The sequence below is a fragment of the Oreochromis niloticus genome, linkage group LG3 (genome assembly GCF_001858045.2).
Source record: "Oreochromis niloticus isolate F11D_XX linkage group LG3, O_niloticus_UMD_NMBU, whole genome shotgun sequence".
NCBI classification, from domain to species: Eukaryota; Metazoa; Chordata; class Actinopteri; order Cichliformes; family Cichlidae; genus Oreochromis; species Oreochromis niloticus.
Window position 1 is genome coordinate 7,155,373 of NC_031967.2, and position 23,565 is coordinate 7,178,937.

General features: G+C 39.4%; 2 protein-coding genes across 9 annotated transcripts in view; one reads left to right on the forward strand and one right to left on the reverse strand.

The window, feature by feature from the left end:
• The window catches only part of LOC100691382 (prostaglandin D2 receptor 2), a 31,582-nt gene extending 8,090 nt beyond the window's left edge, over positions 1–23,492 (forward strand). Inside the window, exons 1-3 of one of the 8 annotated variants that reach the window (XM_019349630.2) lie at positions 14,605–14,711; positions 16,355–16,515; positions 21,051–23,492. In XM_019349630.2, coding sequence (XP_019205175.1) covers positions 21,114–22,199 — 1,086 coding nt within the window. In that variant the 5' untranslated portion in view covers positions 14,605–14,711; positions 16,355–16,515; positions 21,051–21,113 and the 3' untranslated portion in view covers positions 22,200–23,492. Of the gene's footprint in view, positions 1–8,260; positions 8,432–14,604; positions 14,712–16,168; positions 16,516–18,778; positions 19,332–21,050 lie in introns of those variants that run through there. The other 7 variants (XM_005455229.2, XM_005455223.2, XM_005455224.3 and 4 more) reach the window with 7 other exon arrangements.
• LOC102082732 (uncharacterized) lies at positions 5,783–10,688 on the reverse strand. Its single transcript, XM_005455230.4, has 6 exons — positions 10,516–10,688; positions 10,050–10,373; positions 9,597–9,941; positions 9,365–9,496; positions 9,230–9,276; positions 5,783–6,877 (listed from the first exon to the last, which is right to left on the reverse strand). The coding sequence occupies exons 1-6, from the start codon at positions 10,556–10,558 to the stop codon at positions 6,746–6,748; spliced, it is 1,023 nt and encodes a 340-aa protein (XP_005455287.3). The 5' UTR covers positions 10,559–10,688; the 3' UTR covers positions 5,783–6,745.
• Positions 23,493–23,565: the final 73 nt, after the last annotated feature.

Here is a 23,565-nt window from a genome sequence, read left to right on the forward strand (position 1 = left end):
AGAGGTTTTGAACTTATTAATAGACATAAGTGTCAAAGCATACGTGAGAATGAGAAGTGACAGGTCACAACTGTTACTGTGAAGCAACTGGAACAAACAAACAGCATAAAAAAACAACCACATAGACATCCTGTCAGGACGGAGGAGCGGTGGGTTGTTTGTGTGGGGGGACTGGTGAAAAAACCGCTGGGCTTCAGCTCGCTGTCAGATAGGTTGACCACAGTGGGAACTCAGTAGCGAGACGTGTTTTTGCATTTCTTATTACTCAGCCGGCTGAAAAACACGTCCGTCTCAATAGGAAACAAGACCAAAGTTGAACAAACATCCACTCCTCATGACTCAAACAAACAAACAGACAAACAGACAAACGTCTGTTTGTCTGTTTGTTTGTTTGTTTGTTCTTTCTGGATAAATAACATGATGTCAAGTGATGCCAAGATAGTCACATTTCATCATGGCATCAGGTTAAAAGCATAACTTCCTGACTTACTCACTTATGAAATTCCGTAATTTCAGGAAAAAAGTAGCACTGTGCTCCAGCAGATTGCTCCACTGGTTCTTTGCTACCTTTTCTTACACAATAAAGAAGAAAAGTGTTTGTTTTAAGACATCAAACGTTGTCATGATAGCGGGGTTTCGGGGGGTTGAACAAAGGGGGCAGCGAGAAGCTTTTTATGTCAGTCAACCACAACAACACATCTAAACACTTCACTGTGTGGGTGGATTGCTTCGTGTTTTGAACAAGACACGTCTCACAAACATCACTCTTTGATATGTGGAGATAAGCATCTTGCCTTTGTGGTGAGCTTACCTGAAATAACATATATCTCACCACTGAGCTATCTAGTGGTCACAGCCACATCTAAGCGTTGTGTGATCGCTTGAGCAAAATGTTGATCTTTTCACAAGTTTACCAAAGCACAATAATGGTGGGCTACTGCCCTCTGCTGGTCTAAAGCATAACTGATATTAAATTGTAGGGTTCCTCCACCCAGTTTACATATTAGGTTCAATCTGATATGTAAACTGTAAATTGATCTGTACATCCGTCCATTGTTTTAACCATTTTGTGCAAAAAATAGTTTATATAGTTTTAATAGTTTAACAATTTTAGTCTTTTATTAGGTATTGTTGTGCTTTGATCTTAGCATATATATATAGAATTAGATTCAAATTGTTTATTGTCATATGTACAGAATAAATAGCATTCTCTGTGTAGTGAAATTCATCCTTTGCTGTCCATTCACAAATGCCAAGTTAGGCAAGGGTTAAAAGAACAAGATAAAATAAATAAAAAAGATAAAATAAGGATAAAAAAATAAAAGTGTGGTATCCAGATGTCGATGTAGATGGATGTACAAAGGAGCTTAATATGCAAAATTAAATTAATGTGCAAAAGTGCAGTTGAGGTAGGTCAGCTGTTCAGGAGTCTGATAGCAGTGGGGAAGAAGGAGTTGTTGAGTCGGGATGTTCTAGATTTCACACTTCTGAACCTTCGTCTCGAGGCCAGAAGTGTGAACAGTCTATGTTGGGGGTGTGTGGGGTCTTTGAGGATGGAGGCAGCTCTCCTCTGCTCTGCAGAGAGGGCAGTGGAGTCCTGATGATCTTCTCTACAGTTGTTATCACTCTCTGCAGACGTTTGCGGTCCATAGCAGTATTGCTGCTGTACCATGCAGTGATGCAGCTGGTCAGTGTGCCCAGGTATCAAAAGCTGCTCACCCTTTCCACTTCGCGCTCCCGCATAAACAGCGGCTGGTGAGGCCTCCTCTTCTTCCTCGTGTCCACTATCATCTCCTTTGTCTTATCAGTGTGGAGGTTAAGGTTGTTGTACTCACACGATGACACCAGACCGGCCACCTCTCTCCTGTAGACCACCTCATCCCGTCCCGTGATGCGACCGATCACTGCAGTGTCATCCGCGAACTTCAGTGTGATGTTATCTTTGTATGAGGAGACACAGTTGTGGGTGAGGACGCAACCCTGTGGGACACCAGTGTTTGTGGTAATGCTGGCTGAAGTCTTTTTGCCAGCCAAGAAAGTCTAAAAATTCTGTCCACACTATGCAGGAACTGAGTCCTTATTGTCATGAGAAGAAGGGTTGGGGCCTAAACGCAAATCTCTCAGACAGACTAGCTGAAAAACTCCTGCAAAGTTCAAAGAAAACAAACCCAAGAAAGGATTTAAAATCAAGTCTTAAGGCTTCAGCGATGGTTGGCAGAGGTTTTATGCAAGACACCAACACCTCTGAAAGAACTCACTAGCTTACCACCAAGCTGAAACCAGACAAGTAGAATGTTCACCTTCAAAGTGAAAGTTTCACCCTATGAACCATGTTGGTTTCAGTAGAAAGGCAAACCTTTTGATTTGAAGGTGAACATTCTCAGTTTTCAGTTTGTGGGACACTTTTCACTGTTTCTCTACTGATTAAGAAACTAGCTGGCAAGTGTTTGCAACCAAGTCAGCGTCTACTGTGCACACTACGAGCAACTATTTCTGCTTAGGTAGGTTAAAGCGCAGCACCATATACTTCTTGGCAATCATGAGGTCACTGACAGTCTGTAAATTTGGGTCTCTGTGCTTTAGAAAATGAGGTCCCAGTGACTGCCAGCAACTACATACGGGGTTCCAAAACACTGGAACTTGTCTTTAGGGCTTTGTAACTGGGGCCAAAGAATCAACAGGGAGCACATGAGGGTAAACAGGACACTCCAACATACCGAGTGCCAATCACAGGAGGTAACGGCAGGGAAATGTGGAACATAATCAGGGTAATTACAAAAAATCAGACAAAAAAACAACAACACATAAAACAAGACATTAGTGACAATAACTAACAAAATAACCACACAAATATGCTTATAAAGTGATAAAAAGTCATAGTGAGAAGAAATGTGATCCCCTGAAAAAATATAATTACCTACTGCTGCTGTTTTTTTGTCATTCTTTTTCTAATCCTTTAAGTGTAGAGTGTTACTTCAAAAAAGTAAAAGTAATAGAGGAAGTCCCAAAAAAGTTTAACTTAAAATAAAAACCTAATTTAATCACTCAGATGGTCTAAAATTGAAAGTGATTCACACAAAAATAGCTGGACATGGTTTTGTTGAATGTATTTTTTGACTTTCCTGTTTCCTGTGGCACATGACGGAAACCCACATCCGTGCATGATTCACGCACAGAGATCATATTCAGCGAGTGTGTATTTTTTCTGTTTTTGTAGCAGTCACTTTATAAAGGCCTGCATGTGTTGCGTTTAGGCAGGGGTGTCAAACATAAGGCCCGGGGGCAGGAATCAGCCTAGTAAAAACTCCAATCTGTGCCACTGGACAGCTTCAGAAAATGTGAAGGCGTACACAGATTTAAAATGTCAAAACATTTTTACTAATTTAACAGCTTTATCCATATCAATAACATTACATTCATGCAAATTAATTACATGCTGAGTGGTCAAATGTTTGTGGATGCTGGAGGCATTTCCGCTCTTTGTTTTGATCATTGCTGGGGTCATTACTCAAAACTTAAAAAGTAATGCATTACATTACTTAATTACAGGCAGGAGAAAGATGTTCTTTATGCTACTCGATAAGTTGCTTTCATGTTACTGTGTAAAATTATCTGAGAGTGTAAGAACCAATAAGCAGGATCGATACGCAGGCAGACTAAGGATTCTGGGGAATTGGACTACTGGGAACCAGAGATGGGTTCTCGATTCCCATCTCTTTTCATACTGCATATTAAGTAATTAACTAAAACAGAAGCAATTAAAAGACAGATTTCTTTTTTTTAATAACAAACAAACACATAGAAAGCACACATTTAACATGTAGTTTTACTGTTTGGGTTGCTTAAGGTCAAAAATGGGCTGTATGTGGCCCACGATGTAAAATGAGTTTGACATCCCTGCATTTAGAGGACATTTGTCACATTCTTCTTACAAGGGCACTACACAAGTACAATAAATACGGGAATTCAACCAGTAGATAACTGACTTACCAAGTTTTGCTTAGCCATTATTAATCTCTGGTTCTCTTCCACACTATGAATATCTCCCGTCTTCCTCTCCACTCCCCAACGTGACAGATGTCTGCCACTCTTTTAGCCTGGTTTTGCTGGAGGTTTCTTCCTGTTTAAAGGGAGGTTTTCCTTCCTACTGCTGCCAAAGCGCTTGTTCATAGGGAGTTGTCTGATTGTTGGGGTTGTCTCTGTATTAATTTAGGGTCTTTACCTTCCAATATAAAACACTTTTTCTCTTTTTGCTTACCTGCCATTAACTCTGCTCCCTTAGCTGAACAATAACGGAAAGTTAAAACACAACTTAATATTTCCCTGAAACACATATGCCATGTGGAGCAAAGCCTCACAAAATAAAGGAACAGATAAATTTAGAATAAAAACAAAGACACAGGACAAGCACCACAAAACCCTCCAACAAAACCTCTAGACCCTGGAATCTAGTTAGTTTTTTTTTTTCAACATCAAGACTGTTTCTCTTAGTTTAGAAAAATAAAGTTCATATATACACTACAAGTCAAAAGTTTGGACACCCCTTCTCATTTAATGGTTTTTCCTTTTTTTTTCTTTTTTTTTACTACTTTCTAAATTTTCGATACATACTGAAGACATGAATTCTTAATGGGGTTGGGACCATCAGTTGTGTTGTGCAGAAGTCAGGTTGGTACACAGCCCTATCTGACAACTGTTAGAATTCATATTATGGCAAGAACCAATCAGATAAGTAAAGAGAAACAACAGTGAATCATTACTTTAAGAACTGAAGGTCAGTCAATCCGGAAAATTGCTAAAACTTTGAATGTGTCCCCAAGTGCTTTGCTGGTGACACTGTTGGGTATTTATTCAATATTGAAGGCACACTGAAGCAGCATGGCTACCACAGCATCCTGCAGCGACATGACATTCCATCCAGTTTGTGTTTAGTTGGACCATCATTTATTTTTCAACATGACAGTGATCCCAAACACACCTCCAGGCTGTGTGAGGCCTATTTGATCAAGAAGGAGAGTCAGTGCTGTGCTAAATGACTTGGCCTCCACAGTCACCTGACATAAACCCAGTTGAGATGGTTTGAATTCAATTCAATTCAATTTTATTTATATAGCGCCAAATCACAACAAAAGTCGCCTCAAGGCGCTTTATATTGTACAGTAGATAGCACAATAATAAATACAGAGAAAAACCCAACAATCATATGACCCCCTATGAGCAAGCACTTTGGCGACAGTGGGAAGGAAAAACTCCCTTTTAACAGGAAGAAACCTCCGGCAGAACCAGGCTCAGGGAGGGGCGGCCATCTGCTGCGACCGGTTGGGGTGAAAGAAGGAAAACAGGATGAAAGACATGCTGTGGAAGAGAGACAGAGATTAATAACAGATATGATTCGATGCAGAGAGGTCTATTAGCACATAGTGAGTGAGAAAGGTGACTGGAAGGGAAAAACTCAATGCATCATGGGAATCCCCGGCAGCCTACGTCTATTGCAGCATAACTAAGGGAGGATTCAGGGTCACCTGGTCCAGCCCTAACTATATGCTTTAGCAAAAAGGAAAGTTTTAAGCCTAATCTTGAAAGTAGAGATAGTGTCTGTCTCCCGAATCCAAACTGGAAGCTGGTTCCACAGAAGAGGGGCCTGAAAACTGAAGGCTCTGCCTCCCATTCTACTTTTAAATACTCTAGGAACAACAAGTAGGCCTGCAGTGCAAGAGCGAAGTGCTCTAATAGGGTGATATGGTACTACAAGGTCATTAAGATAAGATGGGGCCTGATTATTTAAGACCTTGTATGTGAGGAGCAGGATTTTGAAATCAATTCTGGATTTAACAGGAAGCCAATGAAGGGAAGCCAAAACAGGAGGGTTGAAACATCCCAACAGTTTGGGATGAAATTAACTGCAGAATGAATTCAAAATAGCCAATAAGTGCTCAGCAACTCTGGGAACTCCTTCAAGACTGTTGGAAAAACATTTCAGGTGACGACCTGATGAACCTCATCGAGAGAATGCCAAGAGTGTGCAAAGCAGTAATCAAACCAAGGGGTGCCTATTTTAAAGAATCTAAAATATAAAACATGTTTTGAGTTATTTCAAACTTTTTTTTTTACTTGTCCTACCTCTGGTAAAAATTGAATGCACAGCTTAAATGCTCACAAACAACTCAAACCCACAGGAAAAGTTTAAGAAGTGAAATTTAGTTGGGTCAGCAAATGTAGGCTCATAAATTTTAATGTATATGCTGAGTTTTGTTTGAAAGTAGTTTTGTTTCAAAGACATGAAAGAGTGTACATCAAAATGTGTTTCCTGTAATAACTTTTTTCCACTTTAAAATAGGCCAGGGACACTGTGAGTCGGCTACCCGTTCACCACTTTGGGCAGCAGATGCATTGTGTGGTGATACTGGGCGGTTTTGTTTTGGAGTTTTCTTTTTCCACTTTGTTATGAAAAAGTGAATTTAGGTCACTCAGCCACAAACAGTCCTGCCCCTAATGTCTGCACTGTTGCACTGTTGATCAAATAACTCATTCAGGTGCATTACAATGGAAACATTTTTGCAATCCACCCACCCAACCCTCCATCCATCAGTACATCCTGAAATTTATTCCACTTGGAGCCTAATCCTCTTTTTGTTTTAATAAACGTCCAAATCTAATCGCACAACCTACTTTGAGAAGTTAATATTAACCAACATCACAGATGTAGGAGAGACAGTGGCCATAATTTTGACTTGACTGAACAAAATCATTCCTCGTAAGACGTTCTAACTGCAGAGTAGATTGGGTCGTTGACTGTGTCCTTTCTTTGTCTCCTACTTGTCTCATTCTTTTTCTTGAAATTCACAGTTGCATACTGCACAACAGCACAGCCTTCATTCTGTGGGAAATACAAAAGCCATATGACAGAATCTGTCCATATACAGTGCAATGCAAAAGTCTTCATCCACCCCTCATTTTTTATATTTTACTAGGAAAATGTGAAATACGTGGAAATACAGTTTAAAAGAAAACAGCAGGCTTTGTACAGTTCCAACAAGTTTGAACATTTTTGTATGAACACTCTAACCCTCTTCAACACAGCCTTAACTCTTAATCTTTTTTTGTAATTTATTTAGTAGTCTTCAGGAATAGTTCTCCAGAACTGAACAACACAAAGCTCTTCTTTGAAAGTTGGCTGGTTTTTGTTCTGTTCTCTGTCAGAATGATTCCAAACTGTTTCAAAATGTTGAAGTCCGGGCTCCGGGGAGGCCAGTTCATGACTGATGGTGTTCTACTGTTTCTTTTTCTATACATATAGGCTTTTACTGGACTGGCAGCATGTTTGGGATCATTATTATTAAATATTAAATGGATTAAAATCTCAATCTACTTTTTTTCCCCTTTATTCAATCAATTTTGACAAAATGCGCAACACCATTGGCTAAATGCAACCCCAAACCATGACAGAGTCTCCTCTGTGGTTTATAGATGGCTGTAGACACTCACTGTCATATCTCTATCCTGACCTCATCCATACATACTAAAGTTGATTTGAACTGACATTTTCTAATTTAGATTTTTCACTCCATAAAACCTGCTGCCGGTGGTATACTTCAGGTTTTTCTCACCTGATGGATCAACTGAAAGACTGGATGCATCTCTCAGGTTCTGTGTCAGGTCTCTGCTGGTGTTTTTCTTATTTCTTAAGAACACGATTCTCAGATCCTACTCATGCCTGCAAATATTTATAGACACACTATGTTGAGATATATCAAGTTTTTGGCCAACAGATCATTGGGAATTGTCTTGTTGGTGCAAAGTTGCTATTTTATTTCTGTCACACTGTGCTATCTTTGGCATTTTTGGAAGCTTCAGCTAAAGAAATAGGAACAAATTATGTGCTGTGCCTAAAGATACAATTTAATATTAGTTCATTGTTAAGTGTTGGGGAGTAAAGGAATACATGTACCGCCGTTACGTATTTAAAATACAAAATATGAGTACTGTTTAAAAAGGTGGTATTCAGAATGCAGTTACTTTGTTGAAATAAATGGATTACACGGCGGTCTCTCCCTGTTTCATATGTTAGGCGGTGGAAACCCAAACGAAACACGCATTAAGAGGCTATAATGCCCGTGTGTCCTGTCACCTCTACTTGCGGCCCGCATAATGACGTGAAGAAATATTTTTAAAAAATATTATTCAAAAAAGAATTTAATATGAAGGCAATAGGTATAGTGTTACAGGCACAGCCCTAAAGAATGTGGCCTTGTGGGCAGTGTAGTCCGTGCTGCAGGGAGAATGGACTGCCATACCCGTTATGTGTCTGTGAGCGAGGGAGGGAGAAAGAGAAAAGTACAAGTTGTCACCGACCAGAAAAGTGAGATGGAAGCCTGTAAACATAATAATAACCACTGCAGCCAAAAAGAGTGCCTGATGAGCCCAGTTGTAAGTAAGCTATTAAGACTCGACTGTAAACTGTGTTCGTGTTTTCCTCCGAAACAACAAGTTCAGTTGGAGCAGCCTTTCAACGCCTCTCTCTGTCTCTCGGTAACAAAGTTGACACAGACAACAAAGTGAAGCTAGTTTTCGGTTACGAGCCCGACACAGAACCCGACGTATTAGCCAGAGGTCCCTTTACTACGGTTCGGAGCCGCGGACCTGTTTTATATACGCGCGGAATAGATCGCTGCAAAAAAGTTCAGCCTTACCTAATGTCCACCCTACTGTTACTCATTTTATATTAAGATTTAAAAATCTAGTTGTTATTGGTATGGCGAGTAACCTTCAGTAATAGTAATAAATCACACAGCAATAGTACATTCATGTAGTTGTAAAAAGCATGATAATATATTAAGTAATCCACAGTATTCAGAATACGTTGCACTTATTGAGTAACGTAACGGAATACGTTACAAAATACATTTTGGGGCATGTATTCTGTAATCTGTCGTGGAATACATTTTAAAAGTAACCTTCCCAACACTGTTTATTGTTAAGTTGCGTGTTATGTGTCGATACATCACTGGTTCATCCCTTGATAATTATTCCCCACAGTGGTCAGGCACTGGACTGAAAATGACTGAAAAAGCCGTTCATGTCCAAAGAAAAACTCTTGAGAAAGCCTGAAGAACTATTGCTCAAGACCATGACCACAAATGACCACAAAGTCTAGCTGCTTTGAAGCTAAATATAAGAAATCAGAGGTGTTTCAAGACTTACTGTACTGTGCTTTTTCTCATTTACTAACCTCACAGTTCGCAGTGTATTCTGGAGTGTTAGGCTGTTGAAGTGACCCTTATGAAAGAAATAGAAAGGAAAGAGAAATTTAACTGCTGACATGTTTTATAGTCATCAGAATGCTTTTATGATAGGCAATAGTTACCTTTAGAGGGACACTTTTTTCTCTGGACTATTTTGCAGAGGGTGCCACAGAAGATTACATTGAAAATAACTGAGACAACCAGAGCTGCAACCACAGTCTTAACCAAGACAGGGACAGCTTCGTCCTGTTTCACTGCAAAGACATACAAAGCAACGTAGAGTAAGCAAAAGAGGAAAATAAGAGGATGAAAGAAACCATAATAGGTTTCAGTTTTAACACATATGTTCCTCACCCACGACATCCAGTCTCGTGCCTTTCCCAACAAGCACCTCTCCGCATGAAGCCACAGCACAGTAGTACGTCCCGACATCAGACCGGCTCACGTTCTTCTTTGTGAAGCTGTAAACACATCTCTGTGCAGAGCACCTGGACTCAGACCTCTTTGCACACTGGCTGCTGCTATTTGTGTGGATGTACATGATTCCCAAGTGAGAGTCTACTGTATCCTTTTTGAACCAGTAAACGTTGACTTCTTCGGCACTGGATCCTTTGAGCAGCGTGCAGTTCAGTGTCACCGAGTCTCCTTGCTGCACAGAGTTTGATTCTGGCTGCTTTAGGAAAGTCCTGTGACTGGGCTCTGAAAAAGTATTAAAAACAGATGTTAAAATAGGAAGTGCAAGAAAAAAAAAGCAGATTTCTTTTTATATTGTTAATATTCCCAAATCTTAAAAACTTTCCACATTACCTCTCAGGACCAAAAACGTTCCATTGTCAAAATTAGTGACTGAGATGCTGGTCTGTCCACAGTAGTACATGGCCGAGTCAGAATCCTGAACATTAAAAATGTTCAGACGATAGAAATCTTCTCCACTATCAACTGAAATTCGTTGATTGTTTTTAAACCCGGGGTGGAACCTGTTGGAGTCGAGTAAATGTTTGTAGAAAGAGGATATGACTCGAGGTGGCTCTCCTATGACTTGCTTGTACCAGGAGAGATATTTGGCCCTGGAGGCAAAGGAGCAATGCAAAGTCACATTATCTCCAAGGTTAGCGTAGAGGAGCGTACCATCTGGAACACAAATCAAGATAAGTTAGAGACTGCTGAAATATCGTAGGCGTTCACAGTTCCACAAACACAAGATAGTGAGATTTAAGGCAATAACAACTCATTTACAGCATAAATGAATAAAAAGTTAGTGTGAAGGACTTACAGGCTCTATAGAGAGGAACCAGGAGCATGTAAAACCTGAACATCCTTCACTCTCACTTCACTGTTCAATCTCTTCCAGCACGAGTGCAGTTTGAACAAAGGAGCCACAGACAGAAGTTACAGCCTCAGCAGAAAAGGTCTAGACGTAACAGAAGTGTGGGTGTCAGTGCTCATCCACAGAAGGAAGTGAAAAACTCTGAATTGACCTTTTTCTTAATGATAAATACAAATACATGCGCGTTGTGTACATAATTAATTCACACATATTTTAACATCCTGAATCCAAACTGCACTTTTAGCAGCTTCTCCATCGAATACCTGCTTCTGCTTGAACTGCGTTGCTCTTTTTATGGTGTAGATGGATTTTCACATCTAAAGAAGTAAACAAAGTCAAAGCACACAAAGCCCACTGCAGTGACCTTTGTGTGCTTTGACTTTGCATCCCTGTGTGCATGCATTTGATGCTTCTTTGATGACTGCTCTGCATTTGACCTGAAGAGGGCAGCAAAGAACTGTATTATCCTCACCGCTGATGTTTTTCCCCACACACGATCTAAGATTTCTGGATGAGTCACTTTGTTTGTATTCTGGTTCTCAAACTTTTAAGTGGTTCACAAAGTGAAACAGTGATTCAAAGTAAAACATATCTAACTCTCAAGATTAGTTAGAGGTTGAGAGAAAGTGCACAATGTTTCAAACATTCCTAAATAAATTGTATTTCCATTTCACAGATGTGGAATATCAGCATTATATTTGTTTTCATTTCTAAGTCCCCCTGAGATGTAAGTCATCTAATTTTTAGTGTTTTAAAGCAACCCAACCCCCAAGGCCACGGACCGGTGCCCTTTAAAAAAGGTTGGGGGCCGCTGTTTTAAAGAACAAAATAGGATTATTTATTATTATTGCATATTTTATGTATGTTGATGACTGACTCAGATAACCTATTTTAAAGAAAACTGTATTTATTCTAGTGAGCAATGTAACAGACTGATATTACACCCACACGCTGCAGTAGTAAAATTCTTGCTGTCAGTGTGAGCACAGATCCTGAACAGAAAGAGGTCAGAGCAGGTCTGGAGCTTTGGGGGGATTCCACTGGTCTTTTTCCTTGGTTGCACAGATCAGACAAGAGGAAGCAGTATGCTTTCAAAAAAGGGAAGGTGAGCATGCATTCTGTTGGTGCATTTGCATTAGGGCATTAGATATGTAAATGTATATGGAGATAAGCGCAGATGTGCTATTTTGGGTAAATGTCAGGCCATCAAGTGTGTTATAATGACAGATAATGCAAACATAGCAAACATAGCAGTTTTGTCTGATCAGAGATCTTTCTCAGGTGTTTTATGATTTGACAGATGAATCTTGGTTGATGTCATATTCTAGTATTTCATATTTTAAGATTTAGCGCTGTTCAGAACTACTTCAGTAAATGTGTTGTTCAGTCGGGTGTGCTCAGGGTGGTTTGGCTATAAGCTAGGCTTACAGCACCTGTTTCCCCCAGCTGGTCTAAGTACTAACCAGACCCGACTTCTTAGCTGGAAAGATCAGATGAAATCAGGCGAGTCAGACTGTTGATCAGTCCATGTAAGTGGGTTGAAGAACTCCTTTTATCCATCTGTCTGTCTGATCAGTTGTAAACTCTTATCTGATTCAGATTTGGTGTATTGCAGCAGACCCAAATAAGTGCAGGTTATTTGGATGAGCAGCTCTTGTATTTTGTCTAAAGTCACGTCTGTGGGTGACTGCTGCCCGGTCCACTCCCTGGGATTGCACAAACACACACATACAGTAGTTTGGCTATCTTTGTGAGGACATTGATGTATTTAAAAGTCTCTTTCTAATTTTTAATTCTTAACTCAACCTGATCATCACAGAAGGTTTCAATCATTGGTTCTGGAGAAGACTGCAACCCACACCCTGTTACTGTTTAAAATGCAGTGAGTGTGTGCTTGTAGCTGTCATCGTTTCCCGCAGTAACCTAATAACTGCTATGTTTCCTCAACACCTCTAAATTATAGTCTCCTCACAAACAGGAAGCATATCAATCATTTGAATACAGAGATGGAGCTGTAGACTTTCAAATGAATTCAAATCTATTTATTTTGTCTTTTGAAAAAGCTCCAGAAAAAGTTGTGTGACAAATGACCGACCTCAGAAAAGGTTTGCCAAGATGTTATTTGTTGAAGCAAGCATGCAGAGTAAAGTACAACAACAGCTCTAGACATTCACACTTCACTGCAGAGTGGGGGAAACAATCGTAGTTGTAAATGACTTGTCAGCGATGTGCAGTCAACTTATTTTTTTTCTGTCTTGTCACTGCATAGTTTTCATGTCAAGAAATGTAGACCATGCTGTGTGCTCTCTCCTTATCACCCACCAAATATAGAAAGACAAAAAGCAGAAGTTATAACTCAGCACTTCATTCTTCGCCATATTAAAAACATGTTTGCTTTGTAATTGAGAAAACTCCCTAGGATAAAATCTGTATTTAGGAAATTTGTATTATGTTCCCGATCAGTTATCATGCATAGGTTTGATAAAACTGAGCAACTTTGAGGGGCTTTCTTGAAGGGGCGACACTATCATTGGCCAGCAGGTGTCAGTGTAGACCCAGTGCACTTATAGAGGAGGGCTGGATTCACAGAAAAAGAAACACTTTCTTGGTACAATGTATTCCAAGTAAAACCTTGGCTATAGTGATATTAACATTATTCGATTAGGTCGTTCCAGTGTTATAAAGAGAAATCCAGCAAGGTACTTTGAGGTACTTTGTACTTGGTGACAGTGGGGAAAAAGAACTCCCTTCTGTCAAAGGCCTCGTCTGGTTAAGGAGAGAGGTGAGCAGAAAAAAAAACAGCACACAGTAATAAGGAGAGGTTGGTTGTGCAAGTGAGATGTTCAAGTCCAGAGCTAGAGAGAGAGAGAGAGAAGGCACTGAGGACAAAACACAACATATGTGTCAGAGAAACGATACAAATTTAACAGCATGCATGAGACTCAGTGTTAACCAAACAGGATGTTTACCAGAATATGAGGACTGGCTGAAATTCTCTCATTTTCTCCAATGTTTTGATCCCCAAGATCTGAGGCTACGATTAACACGGGCTCATCAAAATTGGACAAAAAATGTCACTCGGTCTGATGAGTCTCAAGTTCTGCTGCAACATTTGGTTGGTAGGGTGAGAATTTGTGATAAATGACATGAAAGCATGGATCCATCCTGCCTTGTGGTGAAACTCAAGCTGCTGGTGGTGTAACGGCATGGGGGATATTTGCTTGGTGCGTTCTGTGTCCCTTAGTACCAACTGAGCACAGTTTAAACACCACAGTCTACCTGAGTATTGTTGCTAATCCGTTCCTTTATGACTACAGTGTACCATCTTCTGATGGCTACTTCCAAACAGCATAATGCACCAGGCCAAAACGCTTGAATCGTCTCAAACTGGTTTCTTGAACATGACAGTGACTGTACTTAAATTGAGTCACCAGATTTCAGTCTAATAGAGCACCTTTGAGATGTGGTGGAACGCGAGATTTGAATCACAGATAGGCAGCCGACGATTCTGCAGCAAATGTGTGATGTTGTCTTCTCAACGCTGTGCTAACAAAATGTACTTGATATAGTGGCCAGTTGGTATTTATATATTTTAAAACAGTGACCAGTGACTTTTTGAACATTTTAGCAGATAAAAATACGTGAGATTACAAGATGAACAGGATATATATCACACAGGATATGCATTAAAAGCAGATTCTGTGTAATATCATGTCAGTTATTTGAGTCTTCAACAGCTGTAATGTCTGCAAAAATGAAAGCAATGCTGTGTGAATGCTGGTAGATGTCAGTGATAGCGTCTGGCCTTTTTCCTGTAACTCAAATGATACTGTGGTAGTCTATACTGACTTTATATACTGGCAGTATATCAATCTAAAAATGACTTCTTCATTTAGTTACAGACTGGTGACTTTATTTGTCTGAACAGCTTGGGCCTTTTTATAAAAGTGTCTGGTTTGACACTTGGCTATAGTCTTTTTCAATCTTGTGAAAACTTTAGGTTGATTCTGAGGTTTGTGACTTCCTACTTCACAGTACTTATACATCCATGAGGCTAGTGCTGTCAAAGTGTCATCTAGTAACACAGCATGACAGAGACCACGTCAGACCTGCTGCAGATAAAACGGAAACAAAACGAACCGGTAAGAATTTTGTTTTTGCATTTTGTGAATCCATTGTCCAGTTTCACTTTCAGAGAGCAGGTTTTGATGACTCAGATCCATATTCACTGGAATCATGAAATGTACTGGAAATGGGTAATATCTTGCCAGTTTAATATGAGCATGAATGATGTGGCTTGTAATATATCTTATCTATCAGATAAAGACTTACTTTAATAAAAGCTTTAAAACTACTTTTGATAGAATTTTTACAAGATTTTGGCGCAGTTTCCATCAGCAGCAGCGCAGTAACCAAATAAATCAATGAATGACAAAATATATATAATCCAAATTGTTCATGTCAGTCCTCCTTCTTCCTAATTTAGTGTTTTTAGGTGTTATAGCTGTCTTGATTGTGTTTTATTGTAATGTAATAATGTTAGCCGTTGAGTTAAATACTGTCATATTTAATTCATTGTATATGCATGTGTTACATTATTAGGTCACGTTATACATCTGCAGTTGAAGTTGTGTATAGAGGATGTGGGGAACAACAACAATATGTGTGAAAGACAAACAGATGCAGAGATATCAAAGATGCAGAGATGCTGCCAACAAAATTATTCAACGTTCAGCTATCAAGCTGCTTTCAAAAAATGCTGTTTTGATCTGCGATGTCACTCTAAACATGCATGCTGGAGTTTCAGAATAAAAGCGTTGTCCTTCTTCTTCTTCTTCTTTTTTTTTGGGGGGGGCAGTAGTGTTGATGATCACTAACTGTGAAAACTCACACAGACGGGGTGACCAGAATGACAAACAAAAAAAAGAATAGAAAAGGCAGCAATAAGAGCAGCCAGTTTGGCAAGGAAAAACAGAAAAGCTGTAGACAGAACCATAATTAACATGACTGTTTCCAATTTTATACCAACGTGGCTTCTTAAAACAGGACTTTATGGCAAGCCCGGAAGTGTAGTGTATGTGTATCTGTATGTAACTGCTGACATTTCCTCTTTTCTTGTTTTTATGATATTATTGTAGAGTATCTACCTTAAAATATAAAGTGCTTTGAGGTGACTGGTGTTGAATTAAATTCACTTGAATTGAATTATATTTTATATCACCAGATGCCCTGGTTACAAGTGTTTGGCCTAATTCATACTTTAAATCCAGAGTTTTTGTACAGACATTTTCCTGCCCTCATAAGTTGAGCCCTTTTTTTCTGCACGTTGACATATGCACTGTTGTGTCTTGCGAGTTTACATAAATGTATCAAGACTGCCGCAGTGTGTAAAAGTCTTCTGTATGAGTGAGAGTAGCTGTGCCCTATAAACTCTAATGATGTGGATTCTGCTTTTTTAGCCTGTAATTTCACTCTTTTGCGACTGAGTCTGTTTATCTCTTTTTCCCTCCTTACATCACTGTGTTCTCCAGTCAGACAGGCTTTATCGCAGGTGGGTATCAAATGTAATAGTGCATTATAGACCAAATATGGTGCGTGTGAACTGTTGTCTGTTTTATCTTCTGGACTCTGATAGGGACTAAATGCCTTCATTGTTTTTGTTTGTGCCTGTTGTTGTACGTCGTTCCCCACTAGTCTCCACTCGCCCATTAGCCCCCTCTATGCCTAGAAACTCCTCTTGGTCCTTTGTCATAGCATCTGTGATTCTCCCCTAATGTACTCTCAGTTTTCCCCGGATCTGGTTCCTGATGCCTGGATTACGAAGCAGAATTATCCAGCTAACTTCAGGATAAACACTGGGTTTGCTGAACTACAGAGGTGATTCACTTCTTAAAGGAACATATCACCATGGTAACTTATGCCGTGAAGCAGATTAGATATCAACAGGTATGAAATCAATACTTCAGAAAATAGTGTCGCCATTCCTGGTTCTTTAATCTTTTTTTGTTTGTTTGCTTTCTGTGGTCAGTGAAAGAACTTTACAGCAGTGTTATTATTCTAAACATTATTCTATACAGACACTGCAGTTTAATGTTTACTCTCAAACCCTTAAACTGCACCGAGTCTGCAGCTCAGAGAAGAGCATTGAGCAGCTGATGTTCCAAAGTTTAGTTTAAAAACGCCACTTTTTTTTTCAGCATTATTAAAGTGCATTACCGATTCTCTGCTGGGTCAACGTGTTTTATAGGTGCAAGGAGTTAAGGTGAACGTGCTAAAACCACTGACCGAAGTGCAAACTATGCATCACATTCTTACTGGAATTATACACATTCAGTTGGTGATGCAGAAAGTGTGCAAATATTGCATGCTTGATTCTAATCTGCTGATAGGTCTCTTTTACACTACCGGAACTGCAAAGACTAGAACATAGAGCACACTGTTAGACTACCTGTTCAGTCAGGGGAATAACTTCACTTGATCTGCAGACAGACTGCAGCAGCTCCTTGACCATGCTGCATGGGAGCTTTAATGCACAAGTTTAAAGTTTCTAGGTTTTATATACAGTTTTTTTCCTTAGAAATGAAAAGCAGTGAAAAAATAATTAACTGAAATTTCAATGTTTATTCTTTCGTTATGCGTGCTAAATCACCAGATTAACAATTGTGCCCCATTTTCCAAAAGCTCCATTATTTGTGTTCTTCTTTTATGTTGATGATCATTTTATCAGCATCTGATAGAGTCTGTGGAGTAGGTGCCGCTCATAGAGAGTCATGTGACCAGTGAACCTGTCAGATGATACCCAAACCATGCCTACTTTCTGTCAAAGCGTAGGGGAAAACCCTGGTTTAATTTGGCAAGTTTGTAACCAGCTTTGTGTGACTGCTAATGCAGTATGCTGAACTTACCCTGTGAGTTCAGCATACTGTGGCCCTGCAGTTCGAGCTTACTGGCTTTCAGCTTAGGGTGAAGGCACAGTTACACACCCTTAGATTGCAGTCTTGTGTACACTTTATTTTTTTAATTTCTTTTAAAAAACACTGCCTGTGATTGACACAGGAAACTGACTTAAGGGTGTAACAGCTGTTGAAAAAACAAAATGAGGAACGAGGCACTTTAGAAAGTTTAACTTGTTTGGTGTCAAACTATCAGAAACTAATATTCTGAGACACAACAGCCTGTAGTCCTTCTTACTTACCCACTGTGGTGAAGCTGACAGCAATCTATGTTGACATATATTCCACTTTTTTCTTGGGGGGGGGGAATTGTGAAATTATTTTAATTGCCTTGCATTCTGTCTATTGAACCACTTACTAACTATTAGGCCAAACCTAAGCCAAATCATACTGCTAAGCCTAGATCAGGGATGTCAAACATAAGGCCCAGGGGCCAGAATCGGCACAGCAGAGACACCCAATCTAGCCCGCTAGACAGCTTTGGAAAATATGATGGAAGGCATACATTTTTGGCTTTTTAACTGTATTTTTTCAATAAATTTATTATATATTTACAGCTTTTCTGCTTATTTAACTCCCCACAGCCAGTTATACTACACTAAAGTAGTTAAGTATGTCACGGCTGCGGCAACAGTCGTGTGATGTCTGGGAAAGTGGCACTTACTAAGATGCGAGTGAGGTTTATTGTAAATAACAAAACACAAGGCAGGGATGGCAAAAACAAAACTAAAGAAAACCTGAACTGGGAAAAACTAAACTAAACAGCAAACCTGAAAAAGAAGGGGCGAAAGTAACATGAAGGAGGTGATGAGCAGGGAGAACATATGGCAGTTACGCAGACAGTTTCACAGACGGACCAGTAACAAGCGCACAAGTTCACATAACATAAATACACACAGAGGGACACTGGGAAATCACACACAGGCGGGAGACACAGCTGGACCTGATTAATCTGAGGAGACAGGGGAAACACTAACACCAGGAACCAACAGAGGGAGCACCACCCCAGAATCCCAGAACCAGAAAATCTCAAAATACAAATCATCCCAAAGCTAGAACATGAGTTCACAAATAATAATAATAATGATAATGATAATAATGATAATAATACACGGACTCGGGACAATGACAAAGTAACTGATAAACATTAAATCTACAGAAATGTTCCCATTTTTCACTGTTTACTACAAAACATTTTGGTTACAAAAAAAAAAAATCAATCAACAAAAACATTATGTTTTATAAATATGGGGCAGTATGGGCTCTGAACAAAATATTTTCTGTAGTTTTACACATTTATCATGTAAAAAAACAACATAAGCTGTTGAATTGCATTTTTTAAATCTTATATTAACATATGCCAGGGATTAAATGTGTAGTTAAATGTCCTTGCACTGACATTATTGCAAAGGTTCTTCAATTGTCTGCATGCTGGGCGGAGACAAACAAACAAACAAAAAATGCAACTCAGTCTTACAGCAAAGTGTGAAATACGCACTCCAGTCCACTGTGTTCATCATGCTTTTCTCCTTCCTAGTGTAAAATGGGCACACATGTAGAAGCTGCATTACCAGCAGGAGGAGATTTTTAAAGCCACGAAGTTGCTAGATAGAGGCAAACGTGAAATGGACACAGTGGACCGGCGTGTCTATTACATGATACTGGGTTGAAAAACGTCTTTTTCTTTCGGCGCATTTGTGCTACAATCAACTGATTGTAGTTCATATGCATGGAGAGGGATAATGGTGGAGGTGTATACAACTTCTGAGAAGTGGAGATAGGAATACTCCAATGGCCCAAAACAACAAGGTAAATTGGTCAAGTGCAAAGTGCGTTTAGGACAGAAGTAACTACAAATGATTAACATGACATCAACTCTTTGCAAGCATCTCCACAAATAGCGCGCTAACACAATGTGAAGAACCCAGACTGATGTTAAAGCTGAGTGTGCAGTCAGTCTCGCAGCCAACGTTTCTTCCTGTGTGGTTCTACAGTATAATCTCTGTTGCGATCACTTTGAAGTCTCTTTGAACCGGTTTTCAACTACTTTTGTGTTGTCGGCTTCGTGTTAATAATTAAACACTAAAAGAATGATCACTTCTACTCACATGTGGCAAAAGATTTATACTGTTAACTGGTAATTGGCAGCAGAGTTGAAGTAATAATTTTGTTTCTCTGTGGGGGTAATCAAGAAATGTCCAGCATTACAGCATTAAGAAATGTAGCAAGTAATATGTGATAACTATTTTTTATTAACAAACCCAATATTGACCAGTTTCTGGGCAATGTCTTGTATTGGTTTGTTCAGTAAGCCACTTAAAATGTACCTATGGAATCATCCCTAACTACCTAACTGTGTGCACATAACAGAAAACGTATTAAAGATCTCATTTTCTTTCACAAAAGTGTAGAATTTGTTCCCATTTCTTTTGACAAACTCCAACAACTATCAAATATAACACAGTTTGAGAGGCATAAAATGGTATTTTTGCACCAACAATGTGATTCCTAATGAGTCATTAGTCAAAAAATGGTATCTCAGGATGGTGTGCAGTGTGTCCTTAAAGAAAACTGGGGCAAATCGATAAGTGGACGACAAAAGCAGTGGCAGACCAAGATAAAAAATGATCTGCAACAGATGAAAAGTATCTCCAAGTCATGATCAGAAAATGGTCTCAGCGGTTGTGTATTTTGGCATATATCAGCTCCATCCTGAAGAATGCTTTTTTTCACAAGTACTGGGCTGAAAAGAAGTGACAACATGTCCTATAAAGTGATAAATCCAAATTTGAAATCATCATCAGCACACAGCAGCTTGCCCAACCTCAACATTACCGAAGCAGTTTGAGATTATCTTAACAGACAAGGGAATAAAAACCAATCAACATCCAAAGAAAAGCTTTAACTATCCCCCAGGAAGCCTGGAGAACTTGAAGACTACTCAAAGAAATTACAAGAAAGCTTACCTAAGAGAGTTCAGACTGTGAAAAATAAAGATACCAAATAAAATAAGATCTGTATTTCCAATTTTACTAGAAAACAAGAAAGAAATAAGGGGTGGTTCAACACTTTCATACAGTGGCTGTAGCTCAGGAGGTAGAGCAGGTCATCTACTGATCGGAAGGCTGGTGGTTGGTGGCTCACCCTAGTTTGCATGCAAAATATCCTTGTGGCAGGATATCTCTGATGCATCCATCGGAGTGTGAATGGTAGTTAGAAAGCACTTCAAAGCATAGAAACCGTGTTTGTGTGAATGTGGCATGTTGAAGATAGCGTAGAAATATACGAATCACTCCATTTACTGTAGCTATACTAAATAGACCAGTAGCCATATACTATTACTGAACAAGAACAGTCAAATCAGATTTGTGCTGAGCCATTCCTCGTAAAGTAACCACGTTTAAACAATAACAACAAAATTTTTTCTTAAAAAAAAAAAGTAATTTCAGAAATGACTTTGCTCTTTCATAACAGATTCCACTAACTGAACTGTTTGATTTTACATGTTATCATCTCTTTCTCTTTCAGCTGTGAAGCACGTCATCTGAACTGCAACCACCCGACACGACGACAAGAAATTTTTCATCCAAGATGACTGAAAATAGCAACCATAATGTATCCAGCCACCCTGTAGGATCCCATTCTTTGAATGTTTTTACCATTACCCTCCATGGCATTTTCGCTACCATTGGCATCGTGGAAAACCTCCTCATCGTTGCAGTGGTGGGCTTCCATGTCCGTCGCTCCATCATTAGCATCTGGATCCTGAACCTCGCAGTCTCTGACCTGCTAGCCACTTCTTGCCTGCCCTTCTTCACCCTGTACATGGCCCGGGGCAAAACCTGGACACTGGGGACAACTTTCTGCCGCATCCATTCCTCCATCTTTTTTCTCAACATGTTCGTCAGTGGCTTCCTGCTGGCGGCCATTTCTCTGGACCGCTGCTTGGTGGTGCTAAAACCTGTCTGGGCCCAAAACCACAGAAACATCCGACTAGTTAAGAAGATATGTGGGGTGATTTGGGCCATGGCTCTGATCTGCACTATCCCCTTCTTCCTGTTCCGTGATGTCATCCCTTTAAAAGATGGACGGAAACTCTGTTACTATGATTATGCACGATTCCTGCCTGAACCAAAGAATCAGACAAATAATATACCTATAATTAAACAGCGGAAAGAAGGACTGGCAATAATGAAGCTGTTTTTTGCCTTCTTAATCCCTTTGGTCATCATCATAGTGAGCTATGCTGTTGTACACTCCATAATAGCAAACAGATGTAACCGTCGCCCTTTCCGTTTTGTTCGGCTTGTAGTGTCTGTGGTGGTGAGCTTTGTACTCTGCTGGGCACCCTACCACATATTCATTGTCATAGAAGTGATGGCTCCAAACTCTCACTCTGTTCAGGGTTTTATAATACAGGCCCTCCCAGTTGCAGCGACGATCGGCTTCCTCAACAGCGTCCTCAATCCTGTTCTGTATGTGTTCAGCTGCCCTGACCTGTGCAATAAGATCCGACATTCTCTCGGTGCAGTGATGGAGTCTGTTCTGGCTGAGGATCTTGCAGAGTTTGCCCGGCGCCGCAGCACAGCTCGGAGCTCTATCGGCAACTCTGAGATAATGATGAGAAAGAAGCATTCCCTTGCAACTCAGGAAGAAAGTATGAGTACTTCAGTTTAGAAGTAAAACATACCATGTCTTCTTTAGTAAGTGCAAAAAAGGTTTTATTTAACTCAACTGCACATAAAAAAGTTCCCTGTTGTCTAACACATATAACTCAGACAATACTTTTTCACAAGAAGATTACCTGTTTTACTATAGCATTAATACAATGCTATAGTAAAACAGGTAATCTTCTCCATCCATCAATCAAGTTATTGGTGCCCCATCTAGGATTAAGAGTATGTTTTATTATAAATTAACATCACTGGGAGTTCATGTTTGGAACTGTGTTAAAGGCGTTCCCAAATGTAAACCAAAGAATATATCTATGAGACTTCATGTCATATCTTATATCCTCTTTAACATTCTCGACTTTATGAAGATTTGTCTATTTAACATGTGGATAAACTAAAATCCAACCTTAATCCTGACACTGGATGGAGCACTTGTGACCTGATGGATATTATGAGGTTTCTGTTGTTTTCATATGCGTCTTCATGTATTTAGACAATGATAGCAGACATTTGTCTTTAAAATAATTAAATTTTAGAAATGGCCTTTCTTTTTCATAACAGAAAGAGCAAAGAAGAGCAAAGTTCACTCCATGTCCTTTTACAAACTTTCTTTGCTTCTTAATTCTATCTTTTCAGATTAAAGGCATCCAGTAATTGGTCTAATCTGCTGGAGACTTTTTGACTAATACAATACAACACAGTCAACACTCAATACAAAATATCCATCAGTCCTTGTTTCAGTAAAAATATCTAGCAGTGCTTGTTTGTGCTTGATATAGCGATACATTGCATAAAAATAGAGAAAGATAGCTTTATCATTTAATTTTAGCTTTTCAGTACAAAGTCCTAGACTCATTTGTATTAGTGAATTATATGTAATGTCTGTGCTCTAGCAAGAAAAACCAGTTTAGTTAGCATTACTATACAGTCATGTGCAGTATGTCGCTAAATTTGCAAACTTCTCTTGTTTTGAGGGTGTTTGGGTGTTTGATGAAAATGTAAATTTAGTTTAAAGTAGTAACGTTTTTTTGCTTTGTAAATAACCGAAACTTAGACTGCTTAAGAAATGTGTAATGTGTTTCTCACTAGATGTTATCAGCAGCTGTAAGCGCCTACAGCAGCATTTTTTTTTTCAGATGCAAAACATTCGGTTTCCTTTTATGATGAAATTGCTCACGCTGTTTATGAGAAAGAGTGTATTGCACCTTTACTTTAGTGCTCATTTATATGCTGTCAATACCTTTTAGCAGTAAAGTGACATTTTAGAAAATGAATAAAAGAAAAGAAAAGCATCCTGGCACCTTAGTATGACTCGTTGCTTACCATTATATAACCACAATCTTGTGTTTCCATAGTGATTCACACCTTTT

Excerpts from the sequence above, each read along its gene's own strand:
- LOC102082732 (XM_005455230.4), bottom strand. The coding sequence starts at position 10,558 with ATGTTCAGGTTTTACATGCTCCTGGTTCCTCTCTATAGAGCCT. Across the intron at positions 9,497-9,596 it reads CACGAGACTGGATGTCGTGG|TGAAACAGGACGAAGCTGTC; the intron begins GTGAGGAACATA and ends ATGTCTTTGCAG. Across the intron at positions 9,277-9,364 it reads AAAAAAGTGTCCCTCTAAAG|GGTCACTTCAACAGCCTAAC; the intron begins GTAACTATTGCC and ends TTCTTTCATAAG.